Source organism: Engraulis encrasicolus, chromosome 9 (assembly GCF_034702125.1).
Source record: "Engraulis encrasicolus isolate BLACKSEA-1 chromosome 9, IST_EnEncr_1.0, whole genome shotgun sequence".
NCBI classification, from domain to species: Eukaryota; Metazoa; Chordata; class Actinopteri; order Clupeiformes; family Engraulidae; genus Engraulis; species Engraulis encrasicolus.
In genome coordinates this window covers 52872355-52891792 of record NC_085865.1, presented here as the reverse complement: position 1 = coordinate 52891792, position 19438 = coordinate 52872355, and the positions used below count along the sequence as shown (strand labels likewise).

Sequence of the window (19438 nt, the reverse complement as noted above, 5' to 3'; positions counted from 1 at the left end):
ACATCAAGAGAAAACAAGACCAAGCACACTCCTATGTAATCAGATTCAAATGACGAATGATAAATAGACGACTGGAAGATTGATGCCTGATAGCGAACACATGATTCCAGGAAAGGCACACGCAGGATGTGTCAGAGGCTTAGTGTGTCATGCACAGGGGAATAGCGTAGCAATCATTATCCATTAGCCATGCAGGGAACGCTCATACATTGTCTGGTTTTCCTAAATCAATGACACCCAGCAAAGGCATCCTCATCACATATATAGGGCCAATGGTAGGCTAAACCTTTCATCAACACAATGGGAATAAGATAAATACAAACAGTATTGGCTGGTTCTTCTAAATCTATAAAGCACCTACAAATGACTTCTTCATAGATGTGGGGTCCTTAGGAAACCTCCTCAACATTATGGGGATAAGATTTTTATTTTGTAGTTTCCCAACATTTATAAGACACATACAAAAGACTGCTTCAGGGACGTGAAAGCAAGAGTAGACCTCAAGATTAATAAGATAAAATACATAGGCTATAGTCTGGTTCCTCACCATCACGGGAATAAGATAAGGTACTGTAGTGTACATATTGTCTTGCCTGCCTATGTCAATATGGTACCAACAAATGACATTTTCAGAGATGTGGAACCAAGAGTAGACCTCAATATGATGTCAATGGGAGAAAATACATATTGTCTGGTACTTCAAATCAATATTCTACTAGCAAAAGACTTCTTCATAGATGTGTAGATATGGAGTAGATATCTCTTCTCAACATTATGGGGATAACAAATTAGGACATCTTTACATTTTCCAGCTTGGAACCATAAAGCAAATGTCTCTACAGTGTGCCTAATACCCCACAACCTCATAATAGAAATAACAGCTCAAATCTTTAAGAGACTAAAGGGACAAGAGTAGACAGTATGGTAGATAACGGACAATCAAGCAACCAAGGCAGTAGAGAGGAAATGAGTGGAGGGAACAGGAAATTAATATGAATGTAAAAAACATACAGATATACAGGGTTTATTCTTTTGCTCTGGACATTCAGCCATCTAATTACACCGCCTCTTTTAGGATTAGCTGCTCTTCCATCATCATAGTTCACTCTTGTACAATGAAATGCCCAGTCAAAAGACAGATGAGTGATTTTGACTTTGGACTTTGATGGATTGACAACAGTAAAGTCAACAGCATTGCCCATTTACAACCTTTACACTCAATGCTCAATATCAACACTCACTACTACCTTTGCCTCAGCCAGAAACTCTATGCTAAAAGCAGATGGTTGGGATGGTTTTCCAAGCTACTAAAAATGTGTGACACTCCTGACCTATTCCATTCTCTCCGGCTGCAAATCCTCCTCCTCCTCCTCCAGCTGACTTTCCAGGCTACTACAATAAAAATCAATGACTGCAAACAAACTGGTGCCACGATTAACCTTCTCCTGTTTCACTGTGCTACCTCCTCTTCTACTTTACCACAGAATAATGACATCCAATAACAGTATGACCAATTGGATAACAACTAATGACTGCACACACGAACTTGTAAGGTCCTGGCCGCCTTCTGCACTGGATTTACCTGTAGCAATTAGCAATGACTGCATACAAACTGGGAAAGTACCAGGCTATCAAAAAACAAAGACCCGTAACAGAAAAATATAATGCTAAAACGGGCAGCCGTTGCTAGTGGTTCAGGAGAAGGGCTTCCAATCAGAGGGTTGCAGGTTCGAATCCCACCCTTACCTCACCTTACCTCCATCCATGGCTGAAATCCTCTTGAGCAAGCCATCTAACTCGACATTGCTTCAGGGACTGTAACTGATACCCTGTAAATAACTAAGTTCCTTAAGATAAAACCAACAGTGAAGAGCAATGTGGGGTTGGGAGCCTTGCTCAAGGGCACTTCAGAGGTGTAGGGAGAGGTAGGGGTGGGATTCGAACCTGCGACCCTCTGATCTTAAGACTACCCCTTAATGACCTCAATAATCAGACCCAAATAATGTCCCCCAATAATCAGAGATTAGTAAACGTGTATTGTTTGTTCCAGACATACAGACACTCTTCAGACCCTATAAACGTGTATTGTTCCTGACTACAATACTAATGACATTATTATTATTACTAATAGTATTACTGATAGTATTACTAATAAACGTGTATGGCTCCTGACCTGCTCCTGTTCCACGTGCAGCCTCCTCTTCTCCTCCACCGCCACCCTGCGTAGCTCCTCCCTCTGCCGCGTCTCCTCCAGACGCCTCCCTCGCTCCTCAGCTGAGCGTTCCAGCTGCCGACGGATGCGCAGCTCCTTCTCGTATAATGCCTGCTCGCGCACCACTGAAGCACGGCAAAAAGACAACATATGCCCAGATCACATGGGAGGTGATGGTGTATAGTAGCTCATTTTCACTGACGATCACATGCTAGTGTATTTCTCACGCATTGAGACACACAGAGATAAGGTATGATTAGAGTTGATCGTATCATCATCCTGATGATGAAGTGCACAGATTATGACATTACAACATTTAGAGGTTTTTGTTTTATTGTAATTTTCCTCCCAATGCACTACAGTATGATTAAGTTGACTATAGGCCAATCATGATCTTGATATGTCATTTTTTTGGGGTAATTGTCTTTCTCGGGTGCACAGAGTATGGCATGCTCAATATTACATTTTCCCTACTGATACAATGCTCCTTCTGGTACATGCACCGCTTTCAAAGGTTTTTTGTTTTATTGTGATTTTCCTCTTGCTCTGCTCCTTTTCATACGCTCCCCTGAGCCACACAGAGATACTGCCCAGCAAAGGCAAAGTGCAGTAACTACCGGTAAGCCGACATTGAAACTGAGAAAAATGGCTTCAAAGCCTTGGCATTATATTGGATATTGTAGTTACTGCAAATTTGACATAGCAATATCACTAAATGGGAAACATTTGGACCATAAGTCATGAGGCAACACAAAACTTTCATTGGCTATTGTGTTGTTGTGTCACTCCCACTGACGCAGTATATACGTCATTGGTCACTCCTGTCGTTTTCAATGCTTTGAAGTGCTTCAACTAAATTCAAAGTTCCTTTGCTCCAGAAATGCCCACGGAAGAAATTAAAATTTGACAAAATATGCAACGTCCTGTGCCAGATTAAGATGGCCTGGGGCTCCTAGGCTGCGTGTTGCTGTGCCGCCACCCGAAGGAAGAGTCATAATTACGAACTAGGAATTCAGAATAACATGTCTATCAGCTGTTGTTGACACGACACATTCAATTTTCAACAGGCCTATTGTATCCTGTCATAATTCTGTGTTTCTTTTTTCACTTTTGGACAATCCCACCTGGCAGGTGGGCGTCCCTAGGCTGCAGCCATATCTAGCCTGTGCATTAATCCAGTCCTGGCAGCATCAATTATGGCATTTACTGAATATATACTTTGTAAGTATTTGTATATTTGTTATATTTGTTAGCCTTATTTGGATAATACAGTGAAGATGGAGACAGGAAACTAGTGGGAGAGAGACGGAGCAGGGTTGAGACATGACCCAGACCAGACTCGAACCCGGTTCCCCATGGGCATGCAAGCCCAAATGTGGGAGGCGTAGTACGCTGCGCTACAGTGCCCCTGCAAATGTACTTTCTGAACACAAGAACCCACCTCTGGTATGGAAGGTGTCATCCTATCCTACTATAGCCTGTGGATGACCTGCTGTTTCCTGCAGAGGGCATGTTAACGCACCACTGAGTCATGGCAGCACAGAGGGGAATCACCATAGAGGTGGTATGGAGAAGGGGGCTCACCGCTGTCAAAAATGGCTTAATATTAATAATGTAAAGAATTCACACACTATACACAGAGAATAGTTGAAATGTGCTGCTAAATACTGTATCTACCTAATGTGAACTGATTTTATTAGTATGTGTATGTATTTTATTGACTGATTTAAGTAGATATTTCGCCTGGCATTTCAAATCTGGTCCTTGATTAATGTTTAACTTCATATTCACACTGGTTTAGGCCATCTTTTGACAGACGTGGCGGGTGTGTTCTCCATTGATTTGCATTCACTGAAGAGCACAGGTCTACTGTACCTACAGAAGATGGAGGCTGCGCTCACCTTTTTCCAGTGCTGTCGCAAGTTTCTGTGTCACCTCTAGTCTAATGTTCTACCTCTATGGGAATCACATTTGAGCTGATGATGTCATCAACCTGATGTATGCAACAAAACCACATGCTCTAGAATTTCCCATGCCGAAGTCAACAGATAATGGCATGGCAGATAACCATCTATTTTCGCTTCTGGGGGGTTAGGTGGACTTTGTGTAAAAGACTATGTATAACTCTTGGGGACTGCTCTCTATACCATAGCCAGCAAAGGAAAACTCACATTTGTGTTGATGGCATTATCACCATAATGCATATATACATACTCTCTTCTTGTTCTTGAGTCCACAGATCTCCCTTTTTCTTTAAAAGCACTACAGGCACCTCTTAGACAGCCAAGGGAAATTACACTTGTGTTCATGTGGCCATCATTAGGCATGTTACATCTCATTCCCATCTGAGAGCCTATGAAATTGCATTTATCATTGTAAAATGCACAGATAACAGCATAGTCAGTCCTGACTCCTAGATTTCATTGTTTTTGTTTTTCTGTTGTTTGGTTGCCCTTATGTTCAAGGATGTTTTAGTCTACTCTATTCTTTATGTTAGATTTCTGTTGTTTGGTTGCCATTTGGGCCAAGGACATTTTAGTCCTGGGGCAACTCTATTGTGATCCTCAACCAAGGGAATTCCTATTCATGTTGATGGTGTCATTCAAAAGCATGCTATTGTATTTTTCATTCTTAGATGCACAGATCATGGTCAGGCATGGTCAATATTTGATGTTTTTAGCATTTTTATTTTAATTCTTGGGTTTGAGAGCCTTTTGAGTCAAGGACATGTTATCTCTCAGGGCATCTCTGCTGACTGTTACAACAAGCGAAGGGAAATCAGATTTGTGTTGATGGCTTTTGTAGCGACTGTATTTTGTACTCTCCAGTCCACAAAGCACAACATTCTCAATCCCTTATATTTGCTTGTCTGTTTCTTGAGTGTGGGTGCTTTTAGGTAAAGTATACAATAAAGACAGTGTATGCCCAAGGGAAATTAAGGAAGAATACACCAGTCCTCTAGATACATAATTATAACCCATTTTTATATAGAAGTGTCTCGCAATGATAAACATTTCTCTTTTCATGCTACACTATTTAGTCTTCAACATTTTATTCAATAAAGGAGCCATGCATTATCAGAACCTGTCATATTATATATTTAGGGCATTTTGGATAAAATGACTACGGTATCAATTTGGTGTTAGAATGGAAAGTAGCCTGAGCACAGATGTTTTCACTATCGTGGGACAAGTTGGAATGACAACAAAGCGCAACAATAAAGCAGACCATCATTTTCTAACTGTGGTAATATTGCATGGACACTAATAATAGAATCCTTGACCTTTGGTGTCGGGCTGACCATGCCACCACTTATCAACCAAGCATGAGGACAATAAAGCCATGTGACTGTGGGAAATTTAGCATGTATAATACATGTATAAGTACACAATATAGATGATCTTTTCTCACATCGAAACATTTATTGAGAGTGACATAATGCCCTTGAGGCACACAGCATATTCAGTGATTAGTTCAACTGACTGGAAGATCTGTAAAACACCTTAGGAACTAATGGTGGTATATTTATAGCCATTATGACTGCAATGTGTAAAAGCAAATAAGTAACCAGCTAAATTCTCAAACTCTCTGCAGCGTGCCTGAACTTTTGATTACCCAAACGAGTACTATGGTCATGTTTTGCAATGAAATGTGTAATGACAAAGTGGAATATAGCTATTCCAACATCTAACCAATACCACGCTATTTTTTTTACATTACATGCTTTCTTTTTCTGTAATTCCTGCATTAGTCTACTACAGCCCCTTTCGGTTGTGCATGTGTGGGCTCGGAGTAACTTCTCAAATTCATAATCTGCTTTTCTGGCTTTAGCAGCTCCTCCGGGATATGCAGATGTGGCAGTATGAGATAATACATGATGGCATGAGATCAAAGGCTCTCCTTAAAGAGGAAGACTGCTCCAAAACATATGACTCGTCCTTCATGTCTTGTTTGTGGGCGTTGAGAGCCTCTTGTGCTGTTCAAGCTTCATTTAGGAATGGTGGTGGTGATGAAATGTGCATTTTTGCCTATGCTGATCACAAACGACCTTGGGGTTCCACAAAGTGCTTACCCTGTATCCTCTCGTTCTCCTCTCTTCTCTCCTTGGCCAGGAGCAGTCTGTCTTTTTTAGATGTTCCGTCTATAGATTGACAGAAAAAAATGGTCTAGGAAAAGGAATTTATGAGTAGGTCATGTGATATTATTTGTGAAATACTATATCACATGTGTAATGATTTTTCTGCATGTGCGTAATGGCCTTCTCATTATGGCACACTACCGTGTTATCACTGTGCAACTAATTGCAATATGGTTTGCTATGACAACATTATGAAAATGTAGTTCCGTCTACTTAAATACAGTTGTATATAGATATATAGGCCTACATATATGAATAAAACCCGTTTTGGGTTTTCGCAATTACGCACATGGAAAAGTGCCAATGCATCTTTGGCTAAACAAGTAAATGGCACGTCTGCAAAAAAGCCGAATCTTTTCGCACACAACGTAGGCTAATGTTACATCTTTTTGGTTTAATTCATGGCCACACTTAACGAAACACAACATATGGTACCTCGTACAAACGCAATGCATCACTTCCCCTCCCTGTGTGAAGCTGTTGGTATGAAATTCTCTCTTTAAAAAATAACAACCTGCATTTTTACTTCAGCAATGTCACATAACTAAAAGTAACCAGCACATTTTATAGCCTGTCTATACAGTCCTTGCATAGTTATAAAGTAAGCATAATTTATCTGTAAGCAGAATATGGTTTTTGTAGTAGTGCATCAATGAACTTACCGATAGCTCTGTCTATTGACATCTCATATGCAAGAGTTGCCATCCCTCGTCTGCCCACTGCGACAGGAAGTAAGTAATCTGCAGTATTGTTTTGTCAGAAAATCAAAGTCCACCCGTTTCCGTTACTGCATTATTACCCACGGACGCAGGGCTGCACGAGGTGCCTTATCGGATGGAGGATACTGCATGCATATGCACTTCTATGTAGCCTACTACTTTGGGGGCGGGGGCTTGTATCCGCGCGTCAGTCAAGTCCTCTAGTGAAATATTGAATGTGAGTTGGGGCTCTGACTTTTTCTTGATCAGCTGTCAGCAGTAGTTTATTATAAGCTAGCCCAACCCTCCTTTATTCCATGATCAATAGGGAGGGAAAGTAATCTCATCGCCCCCTGCTGGCAACGTTCCAACCCCCTGCAACAAATGAATGTTTTTTTTCTTTGAAAAATTACATCTCGGCCCTGACGACGAAGTAGAAGTAGTGGCAGTCATATTATGGGCATGTTGGCCCGTTTTATCGAACCAGGTGGTAAAATGTTCGGTTTTTCACTGATCTGAGCTGATTTTAATATTCTTTTAAAAGCTAATACAGAACTACACTGACTGGCATGTGTGGCTTGTTTACTCCATGTAATTAGCATAGCCAAATTAGCATAGCCAAACGTGAGCCAGAGAGGTGGTTACTCGTCACCACAGAAGCCATCATATCTACTAGAGAATTTAAAACCATACCAAAATGATCGCGTGTATATATGTGTAATAAGAAGACAATGTGGAACTCATAGGATTACAAGAATGTGAAGATATGCGTTCGTTCGCGTTCATTTGTTTCTCTGTGTTGTCAACGAGGCGCGAAGCACAGCATGCTGGGAGCTGTAGTCCGTTTCCGACCAGATTGGCACAATTTCTATTTTTCTTAAAAGGGCAAAAAATGACTTGAGATTTTCACAGGTAGTAGTTCATGCTATTGTGTACGCTGAAAAATGTGTCTGGTGTTATAGTTCCAAGTCATATCTTTGTGGGATTTTTAAAAAAACTTGTCTATGGGAGTTTCAATAGGATCACCCTGGTGTTTGGAACGTAACCGCTAGGATCGCTGTTTTCCACTTTCCCTCCCAATAGTGTTGGTCCATGGACAGACGATGCTGCGAGAGGTGATACACGCGCAAGCAGTGCACCCGTGGGCCAACATTACATCATTTGTTTTCACGCGCCATACACGACTCGCATGGCAGGCGCACATGGTGAGCTCGCGGCAGAATAAACCCCCCAGACAAATTACTCAGATGCTCCCATGGAAATAGATGACAAGTCGTTTTCGAATATAAAAATAGACACAACTGCGTCACAGTGAAAAATGTATAGTATGCTAAGGATACTTTGATAGAATATTTTTTTTTTGTCTTATTTCTTGTCCCTGTGGGCCTATGTTTGTTTTTGTTTTTTTATGTTAAACTAGTTTAAATTCATGGATATTCGGATACAAATAATATTTTTTGATATTTTTAAGTCATTTAAGTGTGGAGGGCTGCAGAATATTCTACCGCATATAGGCTGCAATCTAAATTCTGGAAAAGACATCTGGGTCTGTTTGTTGACCATATGCCACAGAGGCATCCATCTCTCCGGAGTCCTCCTAGGCCTACGCATGCTTCACCTACAGGGCTGCCTATGTCTGGCACGTGAGAGCACACATGCGAAACATGCAGAGACTGAGGTCACTGCCTAATGCCTACTGCATAAACCCAAACCTCATTACACAAACAACATAAAAAAGTGTTCTCTCTTTCCTCTCTCTCTGTCTCACTCACACAAGTGGGAAATGTGATTTTAAAACAGTGGTAATGTGCATATGCATGCAGAAGTGTTTGCTATTGTTCAACCTGTTAGATTATGCTGGTGTGCTGGGAGATCCTTTTGAGCCTGGCAAACTCTTCCCTCTCTAATTCTTATTCACAGATTTCCAAACAAATAGGAGTTTGACATCCGTGCCAATGGATGTGCAATTTTACATCCTCAAATTAATGCTAATTGGATTTGATGAAACATCAAGTATGGGATGCAATTTAGCTGCTATACTGATGTGATTATCAACACTTTTACAATATTTATCAAATTTCCTCTTCTCTTGGTAGGCCTAGTGACAACTGAAACACTAAATCCTAGACTATTAGGCTAGTGGCCCAATGCCCTTTCTAGGCCAATTGCTCAATCTGAGGGAACTGGACTATTGTTCTTCTCTCCCACCTGAGAAATTAGTTGAAACTATTCCAGCGTCAAAACAGATGTTGGTGTTAATGTACACTGGTCAGGGGTATTTAGGCTTCCAGGTAGACCCGATATATTTCAGTGTACGTCACATCAGTATGAGACACATGCTTACAACATCCCTTCATAATTATGGGGGCAAGCATTCCCAAAATGACTCAGAACAAATAAATAACAAATACACAAGTAATTGACCACCATACATTTAAAGAATATATTCCTGAAAATCTCACTCAAAAAGTAAGCAATGTGTAGCTGGTACGGAGGAAATAGTCATAAGTGGGAAATATTACTCCAAACAAAACAAAAATGTTAGTCAAGGATGAGGATGATTGGAATTGGTATTTTTTTATTCAACATCCCTCAATCCATAAAGACAGCATTTTACAATACTTCAAATGAAACACGACCGCTATACAGAAACAGATATAGGCTCGGACAGGCATTTTCTTAAATTTTAATAAAAGCAGCTGCTTTGCAGAGATCTTTTCTGTTTGTTTCTTAATCATCTATAACAAGACACAAAACATAATGAGGTCGTCAAATAGAAAAATACAGATAAACTGGTGTCCCAGTGTCGACTTTGCCCGAGACAAGCTTGCTCTTAAATTTGGTGTGTGAGTGCGTGTGTAGGCATTTTTTATTCTTTCATTTCATTTTTTGCATTCAATGCAGAGGATACCGCATTGTGATATCAGAAAATAAAAAGCTTGAGTAGGAAATTAACATTCAAAATGAGACTGGAGTCACCTTTAGCGGCATAAAACTGTTCTTGAAGAAACATTTCTTACCAACTAAACTCTCAGGCGGTAGGAAAGTCACGGGTCGACCGGAAAAGAAAAAAAAACTTCTACAATGATTCAGACTTCCAGACCAAATATAAAATGGTTCATCTTTTTCTTTTATTGCGAATCCAGAGATTCTGAACTAAATTCCACATTTGAGAGTGAAATTAATATAAATACATAACAAAATTATACTGGGTTGAGCCTGCTGTTGCAGTCATGTTAGTAGTGACACAATCCTAACGCACGCGTTGCCACCTGGCCATAGAGGAGAAGACAACACTCCAAAGGGGGGTGGGGTGGGGTCCAGGGGGGACATGGGGTCCGATCTCTCCAGACCGGACAACACATTACCATTCTCCTCACCGCGGCACTGCTTAGATCTGCAGGGAGTCGGGGGGAAAAAAGAAAAAAAAGGTCAACATTTAAAACAATCCTACTTGTACTCTTTATCAAAGTAGACTAGGCCATCTCCAATTTGTCTGCAGTTGGAAACATATGTCCATAGTATATCGAGTATATTTATTGCTGATATCTGCACACAGTTCATGTCTATGGGGTGTGAGGGACTACATGGGCTGTGTGGGTGTGTTCATTTGTAAGTTTGTGGAATCACAGGTTTGATTTTACGCATCTTGTCCATGACATGGTATGAACTCTGACAAAATACTGTATATGTTGGCATTAGACACCATTTTCAATGGAGTATTTTCTATAGAACCTAATGCAATACAGGATATGACCACATGTGTTACAATGAGCACAAGAACACGTCATAGAAAACCAAATCAGCTACAGACATCAAGAAAGTATACTGGAGGTGGCACTGTGGCGCAGCACGCTACACTCCGCCACATATGGGCTTGTATGCCCAAGGGCACCCAGGTTTGAGCCCGGCCTGTGACATTTCGCAGCCCAGCCCAGCCTCTCTAACACTCTACCATATGCAGTCATCTCTTCACTGTTGCTGTCTAACAAAAAGCCCCAATATACAGTCGTGGAAATTGAGACCACTTCGAAATTCAGTTTTTCTGATTGTTTTATGGACAGGTTTGAGTAAGCCATTTCTATTTAAAAAAAAAAATAAGCTACAGAAAGCATTTCCTCTCAAATTTCAAATGAAAATATTGTACTTTAGAGCATGTATTTGCAAAAAAAATACAGATCTCAAAAAAGGCAAAGAAAACAAGATGCTATTCACTTTAAAACAGAAAAGTAATGTTTTAAATTAGGAAGAGGGAGAAATCAATAGTTGGTGGAATATTCCTGGATTTTATGCATCTTGGCATTCTCTCCACCAGTTGTTCGCATTGTTCTTGGATGACTTAATGCCTTTCCCTGTGCAAAAAGTCATGGTGCTGAGTTTTATTTGAAGGCTTGTGACCACCCCTTTTCCTCTTGATCACATTTCATAAGTTTTCAATGGCACTGAGGCCTGGAGATTGGGCAGGCCATGAGAGGGTCTTGAGAGTTGGTGGACATTGTCAGTAGAGGGCAGCAAGTTTTATTCCGAGATAGTGTTGTATGTGGCTTCAGCATCAGACCTTTCGCAAAGATGAAGCTGACCGATTTGGCCTTGCTGAAGCACCCTCAGATCATCTCCTATTCTCTGCCAAATTTCACAGCAGGTCTCTAGCTAACCATTGTATGACCAGGTGTTGGATTAGATGTGAAATTTGGCCAAAGACGGCCGATGATCTGAGGGTGCTTCAGCAAGGCTTGAATTGGGCAGATTCATTATCGCGAACAACACGTCACTGAAGCCACATACAAAGTTATCTTGGGCCAACACTCGTTTCATTCTGCTCTGACAATAACCTGGAATACTAAGGGATGTTTTTTTTTTGAGAGGGGCAATGCTCCAGCCACTCAGCTTGGCCAATGAAGCTGTGGATGGAGGACCACCAGATCAATACCCTTACATGACCAGCCCAAACCCCCTTGAAAACCTCTGGAATGTGATCCAAGAGGAAACTGAATGGTCACAAGTCATCAACCCAAGCTCAGCAAGTTGGATGACTCATCACCGGAAGAAATCGATAACTATGTGAAAGACTACTGGAAAGCATACCAAACGCATGAAAGCTGTGACTAAAAATCAGGCTTGTTCCACCAAATATTGATTTCTGAACTCCTCCAAAGTGAATACATTACTAGTGTTGCTTTAAAGTCAAAATCATCTTGTTGTCTTTGCCTTTTTTGAGGTCTCGTAACATTGCAGATTATGATGTATTATTTTGACAATTTGTAATTTTCTGCAAATGCTCCAAATGACAATATTTTCTTTCAGAATTTGGAGGAAATGTAGTAATCTATGGAATGAAGTAATGTTTGATTTACTCAACCACATAGCTATCCATAGTAAAATCAGATAAACTGCAAATTTCAAAGTGGTCTCAATATTTGCCGCGGCTGTACATTTTTTTTTTTTTTTAAAAGACAGTATACTCACATCATCAATGTCCTCGTCATCATCACCAATGTCATCAAACATGATGTCATCCTCATCTCCATTTCCAAATGTATCCGTCTCGTTGATTTTGGCTGGAGAGAAAGACAGGATGGTTAAGCACATCTCAGATTTTTATGAAGCTCAAATGCATTGCTGCAGCAGCTCTTGGACTGTCACAGTGTGGAGACTGTCAGTAGGCGTGTTCAGGCCGTCCGAGAACCGTGCTGGTGCACGTTCCTGCACCTAATCTCTAACCTGCTGCTGTGGTCTCACTGAGAATCTGAGCGTAAAGTGATGCAAACCTTGGAAAATAAAGCTCGCCTAAATGCACTAAGCTAAGGACTTAAAGTGATGCGGTCCCATTTTTGGAAATAAGCTCATATTACACCTCCCCTTGTTGAGGGGAGTTGAATTATTGAGTTTTACCTTTCTCCTGTACTTTCAACCGTTCGCTGAGTATAGCAGTGCAAATTTTACCTCCATGCTAGCAGTTAACATTGAGTCCTATGAGACCAGCTGGTGGCTAACTGGTCTCATAGGACTTAATGTTAACTGCTAGCTTGTAGTTAAAATTTGCACGGCCTTACCCAGAGAACGGTTGAAAGTATAGGAGAACGGTAAAACCCTATTATTTAACTCTAGGGAAGGTGTAAAATAAGCTTATTTCCAAAAATGGGACAGTATCACTTTAAGTACTGGGGCACTGAAAATGAAACCGCCATCTTTTCACAAACAATATTTTTTTAACTCCTGCCGCTAAAATGTGACATTTTGCACTAGATGACAAGTCAAGTGTACACTTCGGGACCAATAAAAAAACCCATACTTCCATGATGAAAACATATCGGAGAGCATCTATTGTCACGCTTAACACACAGGCAGGTCATGGACTAATGATCAATATAAAACCTACTCCTTCATCACATATACAGTCTTGAACTCATGGCTGTCGAATCCACACACAATGACAGCACAGCTACATCCTGAGATCATCATGTTGTTTTGATGCTCAAGCAGTTATGGTCACACGTCATCAACCCAATTCTGAACTGATGAGAAATATAAAATAATAAAAAGGTAGGAAACTCACCATGCTCTGGAAGCTCTCCGTAGGCTTTCAGACTTCTAGCCTCATCGGCATTGTACTTTAAGATGACGTCAGCCTTGTTGTCCTACAAAGCAGAAATCCTTCCATCAAAACACTGTAGACTGACACTATAGTACAAACACATACAGTACAATTCTTTTTGTGGTTGTGGCAGACAAGATTCTGATTCTCCCAAGTCATGGAGTCATAAGGAATGGAGTTGTTGGAAACCAGATTTCTTCTGAAGCTTGACAAACTTTTAAAGCTCCAAAAGTAGTCTACTTGCCTCCATACATTTCATAATTTTGAATAATTTGATCAGCAGTGATACTCAGCATGAATCTCACCGGTCTAATAAGTAGCAGGACATACTTTCCAAAGTTTTGGCTACAGTACTTTAGTAAAGAAGGAAGTAAGGTGCCCCATCAATTTTTAGTAGTGGTGGCATCAGTCGCATATACAAGAACTGATCTAAATGAGCAGCACTCTACCATTTCAACCTTATGTAATATTAAAACTACCATAACCACCCCAGTTGTCAAAGGGGGTGGGGGTGCTAGGGTATCCTTGATAAGTTGGAAGAAAAGGCATAGAACGCAAAATAAATGATTGAATAATGTATATCAAAAATCAGTGAGCACAGAGAGTACTGATGGTGGCATAAAACCTGAAACGTCTGCTCTACTCTGCTCTGAGAAAAACAAAAAAATAAACTCCTTGTGCTTGACCTTGGTGTCTTATTTAGTGTGCAAACCTGCTCCCACTTTGAACTGTACTTTTGGGTCCACACACCTACTTATTTTTCTAAACTTCCAGAGCGCAACAATACCCTTGCCTCCTATCAAAATACCGGTTAACAAAAATAAGCTAAACAATAGTGTCATTAGTTTGGAACTGCATTATAGTAATACACTGAATCTCTGAACATTACTACTATTAGCGTTATTATATACACATCAGAGTGTGGCACTGACACAGACAGAATGATTGTGAAAGGGGATGCACAGAAAAAAAAGTGTGACACGACACATGCAAGGGGGGGGCCTTGGCTGAAATCTACTGATATATGGGGGACCTCATCATGGTTAAGTTTGGAAACCCCTGCTATAGTTTACCAACTCAGGGAGGGCACATTTCTTGTGCACATGAGTGCAATAACTACTTGGCCACTGAATCCACTCTGATTAGAAGTGGTAGCAGCAGTGGCCGACACTACCCTAACAATTTAACATCAGCAGCACACCATTACATTACATTGCACTTAGCTGACGCTTTTATCCAAAGAGACTTTATTTACAGAGTATTGGTTACAGTCCCTGGAGCAGTTTGGAGTTAGACGTCTGGTTCAAGGGCACTTCAGTCATGGATCGAGGTGTAGGGAAAGCTAAGGGTGGTATTCAAACTTGTTACCCTCTGATCATAAGGTCACAGCATGGTCCAACCTAATATCTACTGCAATCACAATAGTAAATACTAAGGGAAAGGCTAAAGTTTAATAGGTTAAAGATAAAAAGAAATAAAAAAACCCTTACATTTCTACATTAATTTCTAACGTAATTATTTGCTGATTGTGAAATATCACAGATCTGTGGATCTTGACAATGTCCATCCTGCAAAAGTATGCCATTTACTAACATGCAGTCAGCAATGCTTCTCCATTGAGTGACTGAGTGCCAGATCTGGAGCCTGGACTGTGTTCATGATAATAAATAATATATATTTCTTAAATACAAAGATTAGCAAGGGTAAGTTATCCAAGTTGATATGGACAAAGACATATTTCTATGAACATCATGTAAACAAAACCTTTCACTTCAGGCAAATTAATAATTTTGAAAATACCTTAAGACAATAAGCGAGGCACAACTACTCTACTACCAACAATACACTAAACTTAAGTTACATCATACTTGCATATTATTATTAGTCTTTTTTTAAACTTTATTTGATAGGACAGTGTGAGAGGTGGACAGGAAGCGAATTGGGAGCGAGACGGGGAGGGGTCAGCAAAGGACCCGGGCCTGGAATCAAACCCGGGTCAGTCGCATGGCAGGGACCATCTTGCATATTAACACTTATGATCAACATCCTGCATTTGGCCAACAAGTGCCGAGTAAAAGGGTGAAATTCCAGGTACTCGAATCACGTCACTACCCTGAATGCTCCTTTGATCAAAGAAGTGAACATCTTCAAAATGTAAACACATCTATACACACCTGATAGTCTCTTAATCCAACCAGAATGATATCCGACGTGTTAATCCAAACCTGCCAATGAAACACAATATAATAATCAGAGAAGTGGTCTACTGTACACTACATCAAGCAGACACTTTCATCCACAACGACTAACAAAGGAGGATAGTAACAGCGAGTAGTCTTTACCCTATGACTCCTCTTTCATTGGAATGCACAGCTGTTTGTGTGTGTGTGTGTGTGTGTGTGTGTGTGTGTGTGTGTGTGTGTGTGTGTGTGTGTGTGTGTGTGTGTGTGTGTGTGTGTGTGGAGAGACACAGTTGACGTGTGTAACCCCTTGGACTACTGATACTCCTGGACACTTTGATGGTAACTTTGTCTTGGCCACCCAGCACAGGTGACACTATGTACACTTTATCTTGGCCACCCAGCACAGGTGACACTATGTACACTTTATTTTTGGTGTGTGTGCGTGTGTGTGTGTGTGTGTGTGTGTGTGTGTGTGTGTGTGTGCGTGTGCGTGTGCGTGTGTGTGTGAGAGAGTGTGTGTGTAGTGACACAGGGGGCGACACCCCCCCCCCATCCTTTTTCCAAGGAATACTAGGAATACTATGGACATTGTACTAGGCAGAGAGACTATGGACACTCCTGGACACTTTATGAACACTTTGTCTTGGCTTCTATGTGCCACTTGGCTAAGGCACATGTTAACACTGTGGACTTTTACACTTTACTTTATATTTGGTGTGTGTGTGTGTGTGTGTGTGTGTGTGTGTGTGTTAGAGAGAGATGCCTTGGCAAAATGTATGCAACAGTAAGCTATATATGATTATTTTATGTGTAATATGTGTATTATGTCTTGTGGGTAATGTCTTTATTTATGTGTGTATGCTACTTGGCACCTTAATTTCCCTCTGGGATCAATAAACGATACTCTACTCTACTCTACTCTACTAGTCACTTCATTCACACTGGCATTGCCCACCGATGGATAACAGTGGGTGTGTCTGACGTATATGGGGACATATATCCACACAGTCCGATTAGCCTGACTGATTCCGTGTAGCCTGACAAAGTTAAACATTTCAGAATTTTTGTCAGACGCAATGGAGTCGACAGACCTAGAAAGCATTTCACGTCCACCCGCACGCAGAGTCAATGGGATTCGTTGGCGGAATGTACCAGTGTAATGTCAATGATGAGCAAAATGGATTTATCAGTTAAAAATGTCACAAATTACTTGTACAATTCAACCAGGTGATCATTCACCAGCTGAATTGGACAGGTAAAACCCAGTCATTTGGAATATGTGGAACTAGACTGTAGTAACTAATAAATCCATTTTGCCCATCACTGGTCAGTCTGACCGAAGGGTTCAGTTTCAATATGAACAGCAGCGTTCTCTGAAGGGAAGAGTCTTCTCAAAGAAAAATTTAACAATGCAGCAAGCAAACATCACTGAATGATATCGGTATCTTTGTTCTGAACAACTGTGATAAAATGAAATGCCCCTTTCAGAAAACAAAGGCAATTGGACAATTACATTTAACTGATGTAAAATACTCTGTGGGGCCCTAACAGAAGTCATTCAATCATATTGCTGGACACAAACATTAGATGTATTACATCATTTTGTTGACAATTGCAATTGTTTGTTGCCAAGAAAGTACAATGATAGGCTAGAAATCATTACACCATGCCTTTTACAATACAGCTTCTGTTGTCAACCTTGCCTTTAAAACAATATGATGAGAACATGTAGAGTCAGCTTGTCACTGGACTGGCTGTGTATCACACAACAGAAGCAGGTAATTGTACCTTTTTCCGGAGCTTTCCCCGGATGTGACAGAGCCTCTTCACCCCATCGAAGCACATTGCCTCCAACCTGCCATTGCCCAACATCTTAATCACCTGAGCATATTCTGGAAAGAAAGCAATGACAAAAGACCTCGTCAGAGGTCCACACAGGTATACAGCAAGCGTGTTGTACAATGTACAACAGAACAATATGCATCACCAACATGATTGGACTGGGAGGTCCGCTTACCTTGGCCATCCTCCTTGAAAACCAACTCTCTCTTCTCAGACTCATTCTCGTTCTTACCACGACGACGGTTCTTACCTCCTTTACCTGTAGATCAATTTTGGTACAAAGTACAAATGATGCGTTTTTTATCATGTTTCATCTTGCCATTGATCACAAGTGCTTGACGCTGTACATCAGCTAGATTCCCTGATTGACGCTCCCAACTCAGGACGCTCCCATTTCATCTCGCTCCCACTAGCCAGACTATCGGTACCACCGCCATATGACGGAGCCAGTTATCTTGTTGATGTTAGTTTTTTGTTTCTAACCCTAACCTTAACCCTAAACCTAACCCTAACCCTAACCCTAAACCTAACCCTAAATTGCTTGTATGTGGCAGTATATGATAATACGTGAAATATAATCGGGTGGGACCGCACGTCCGGGAGTGATAGAAACACCTGGGACCGCACGTCCGGGAGCGATCTCAGTTGGGAGTCTCCATCCCCTTACCCATCAGCTACACAGGCAGTCTGGCAAACTGAGCATCAACATACCTACAACTTACTCATAAGACTTACTGTTTACTCTCCAATAATCAGATCTGAAACGTGCATGTATGTTTAGAGTTTAAAGAGAGCAACACTCGAGAGTGTTAACGAGGGAAATTAGCGTAGCTGATGTTCACCGCGGGAGCTTGAAGGCTACAACTATTGAGATCATAGATCAAACTTCTGAGTTAGCCAATGCAGAAGTAAGTTAGTTATCACATCAGCAAACCTACAACGAAAGGCTGACATCAGTAACGACACATTCAGAAATGTTATTGGTCAAATGGGTTATAAATGAAAGGAAGAGAGAGGGTAGGAAACCTCGGCCTGGACGTAGGCTTCCACTTCTACATACAATCTATGGCCACAAACTAGCACATTAACAGTTAGCATGCTAATACCAGGCTAAAGGAGCACATAGCCAGCCACTGCCCCAAACTAAACGCCGGTGTCTCTCTTCGCGCCGTATACCACCGTATACTCGTTCACCATCAACTACATCTAACAACACCGCGAGTATATTCTGAAAACCGATGTTACATAATGTCAATATGTACACTAGGTTTTGGTGTGGTGGGTAATCGTTAACATGATAAGCAATGCTGATGAAGCCTAATCAGCTAGCCTGGCTAAGAGATCTCTCGTGTCACGCTTTCGGTGCGTGTTCTCAGTGGCTATGCTAACTTACTAGCTAGTAAACTGCGCATTCACAAAAATCACCATCATCTTTAATAACACACCGTGGACATACCTTTATTCTTGGGCATATTCTTTAAAGCGCCGTCTAGACTCCGAGTCCGTGTTGATTATGGGTCGCAAATAAGATATTAGAGAGAATGACTAGACCACTTCCACAGCTGTGTGCTGGCTAGCGACGGAATGAAAGCTTTTTTCTATCAGTGGTGCTTTTCGGGAGTGACATGTAGTTACGCATGCGCAGTCTGGATTTACTGGCAAGCCGGAACACAGATAATCACGCACCACAGTCTCCAAAGCGGCTGTGACGATCCTTCTTTATTTCAAAGAAAACATTTTGTTATAGCCTTTCACGAAGTAAACATATTG

At 41.0% G+C, this 19438-nt stretch overlaps 2 protein-coding genes across 2 annotated transcripts in view; both read right to left on the bottom strand.

Moving 5' to 3' along the window:
- The window catches only part of map7d2b (MAP7 domain containing 2b), a 39721-nt gene extending 32687 nt beyond the window's left edge, over positions 1 to 7034 (bottom strand). Inside the window, exons 1-3 of the mRNA XM_063206341.1 lie at positions 7013 to 7034; positions 6285 to 6353; positions 2174 to 2337 (exon numbers count right to left, since the gene is read on the bottom strand). Coding sequence (XP_063062411.1) covers positions 2174 to 2337; positions 6285 to 6353; positions 7013 to 7034 — 255 coding nt within the window. The remainder of the gene's footprint in view (positions 1 to 2173; positions 2338 to 6284; positions 6354 to 7012) is intronic.
- Positions 7035 to 9609: 2575 nt separating this feature from the next.
- Positions 9610 to 19284, bottom strand: eif1axb (eukaryotic translation initiation factor 1A X-linked b). Its single transcript, XM_063207386.1, has 7 exons — positions 19125 to 19284; positions 17844 to 17927; positions 17615 to 17718; positions 15818 to 15868; positions 13605 to 13686; positions 12515 to 12606; positions 9610 to 10445 (listed from the first exon to the last, which is right to left on the bottom strand). Exons 1-7 carry the CDS (start codon positions 19138 to 19140, stop codon positions 10440 to 10442), a joined length of 435 nt encoding a protein of 144 aa, XP_063063456.1. The 5' UTR covers positions 19141 to 19284; the 3' UTR covers positions 9610 to 10439.
- Between the last annotated feature and the right edge of the window lie 154 nt (positions 19285 to 19438).